The 1787-nt window shown below is 55.7% G+C and overlaps 1 protein-coding gene across 1 annotated transcript; it reads left to right on the top strand.

Annotated features, from left to right (window-relative positions):
- The first annotated feature begins 400 nt into the window (after nucleotides 1-400).
- LOC121836021 lies at nucleotides 401-1579 on the top strand. Its single transcript, XM_042290640.1, has one exon. The coding sequence runs from the start codon at nucleotides 431-433 to the stop codon at nucleotides 1550-1552; it is 1122 nt and encodes a 373-aa protein (XP_042146574.1). The 5' UTR covers nucleotides 401-430; the 3' UTR covers nucleotides 1553-1579.
- The last annotated feature ends 208 nt before the right edge of the window (nucleotides 1580-1787 follow it).

Below are 1787 nucleotides of genomic sequence, written 5' to 3'. Positions count from 1 at the left end.
GCCATAGCAACCAGGCCGCGAATGTGGTTGCCAGACAGAATTCACACGATTTTTTTTTCTCGTCACTCACGTTGAGTTACTAGAAGTTAGGCGCGTATCATTATAATACATTATGCTGTAAGAAGTTATTAAGGGATATGTGTACCTACCTAAGACAAATGCAGAAAAAATATTATTGAAAAATAAAATTGGCGTAATCTTTTCATACCTTGATTAAGACCAGCGTGGTCACCGGGCTAACCGATGCGCGAAATAGGAGGGCATATATACCGCTCGGGGCACTTGTTGGTTTGTATAAGTAGGATGTATGTCAGGAGTGTCGGGTTCATTCTTTCTCCGGCGCTCGTCGAGTACGGACGTAGGAATGGCTGGCTCCCACGGAGCTGCGACAACGGCCCCCTCGGGCCGCGGTGACTCGGTTATCGGCAATATGGCTGCCATTTCGGACTATCGTATTGTTTTGCCTTCGCTGCCTTCCGGAGAGGCGATGAAGCGTGCAGTGATTCTGCACTGCGACATCGCCGGTCGACCCTACAAGATCGAGGACTTTCGGCAGCCGCTGAACAACGCCGGAGTCATCCAGGACGTGGGAACCATAGGTGCGTACCAAATGTCGCACGTGTGGCTCCTCAACATGCGGTCGGACGAGGCGAAAAAGAAGCTTCTCGAAGCCGGGCAGCTCATCATTAAGGAGAAGACGTGCCTTGTCATCGACCCCGTAAGGCACGAGCTTCGCGTGAAACTGCACTGGGTGTCTTTCGACGTTACCAGTGACGCCATACGCCGAGCTTTTGCGGAGTTTGGCGTCGTGAAGGAGGTGACCAGCGAAAAGTGGAGGGTCCCGGGCTTCGAGCACGCCGAGTCGACGACCCGTCTCGTCCGCTTGGTGCTGCGCGATGGTGTCACGCTAGACCGCATCCCGCACCAGCTACGCCTCGGCGGCGGCAATGTTCTCGTGGTAGTCCCCGGCCGCCCGCCGATCTGTCTCAGATGCTACACCACGGGGCATATCCGGAAGGACTGCCGAGTCCCCAGGTGCAGCGAATGCCGTGCCTTCGGGCACGTGCAGGCCGATTGCACCCGGTCGTACGCTCGGGCAGTTGGAAAAGGCACCGACGGAGGAGACAACAACGAGCTCCTCATGGACGAGGAAGAAGCGGAACGTGCCGCGGCCTCGGAGGCCACAGAGGTCAAGGCCGAAGTTCCGAGAAAAGCCGTTGCTGTTGCTGTGGAAAGTCGCGAGCCCGAGGAGCTCCCGAAACGGGCGTCCTCCGTTTCGGCTGCCCAACAGGAGCCGGTGACCAAGGCCATCGTCAAGGTCGGGGACCCCGTTCCCGCACGAGGAGAGGACGGCCCTCCCTCGGAGAAGGACCAGATGGACTTTGACGTGGCGGCGGCAAAGCGTCGACATGACGAGGTCAGCGGCGCATCGCAGGAGCAGCAGCTCAGCCAGCTGGACAAGCAGTGGAAGACCGTCGGTGGGAGGGGGAAACGTGTCGCTAGCAAAGCCCGTTCGTCGTCGCTTACACGCGGTGACGGGCAGGCTACGTAACCGACAGCTGAATTGGAACGCTCGGCACGACGCTGGCTGATATGGGTATTTATTTATTTATTTATTTGTACATACTGCTAGCCCGTAGGGCCGTGGCAGGGAGGAAAAAACAACAACAAAAACACACACACACACACAAAAAAGAATATGACTCATACCTCCAACAGAGCTACGAACAATAAAGTGGTTACAAGATTAAATACAAAACGCGCCGAGAGCGCAAAATAGAAAACAA

This window comes from Ixodes scapularis, unplaced genomic scaffold (genome assembly GCF_016920785.2).
Source record: "Ixodes scapularis isolate PalLabHiFi unplaced genomic scaffold, ASM1692078v2 PGA_scaffold1__304_contigs__length_218370807, whole genome shotgun sequence".
In the NCBI taxonomy this organism is placed as follows: Eukaryota; Metazoa; Arthropoda; class Arachnida; order Ixodida; family Ixodidae; genus Ixodes; species Ixodes scapularis.
Note: the sequence above shows the minus strand (reverse complement) of the source record. Positions and strands in the feature narration are given on the sequence as shown.

Coding starts and splice junctions, on each gene's coding strand:
- LOC121836021 (XM_042290640.1), top strand. CDS start 431: ATGGCTGCCATTTCGGACTATCGTATTGTTTTGCCTTCGCTGCCTTCC.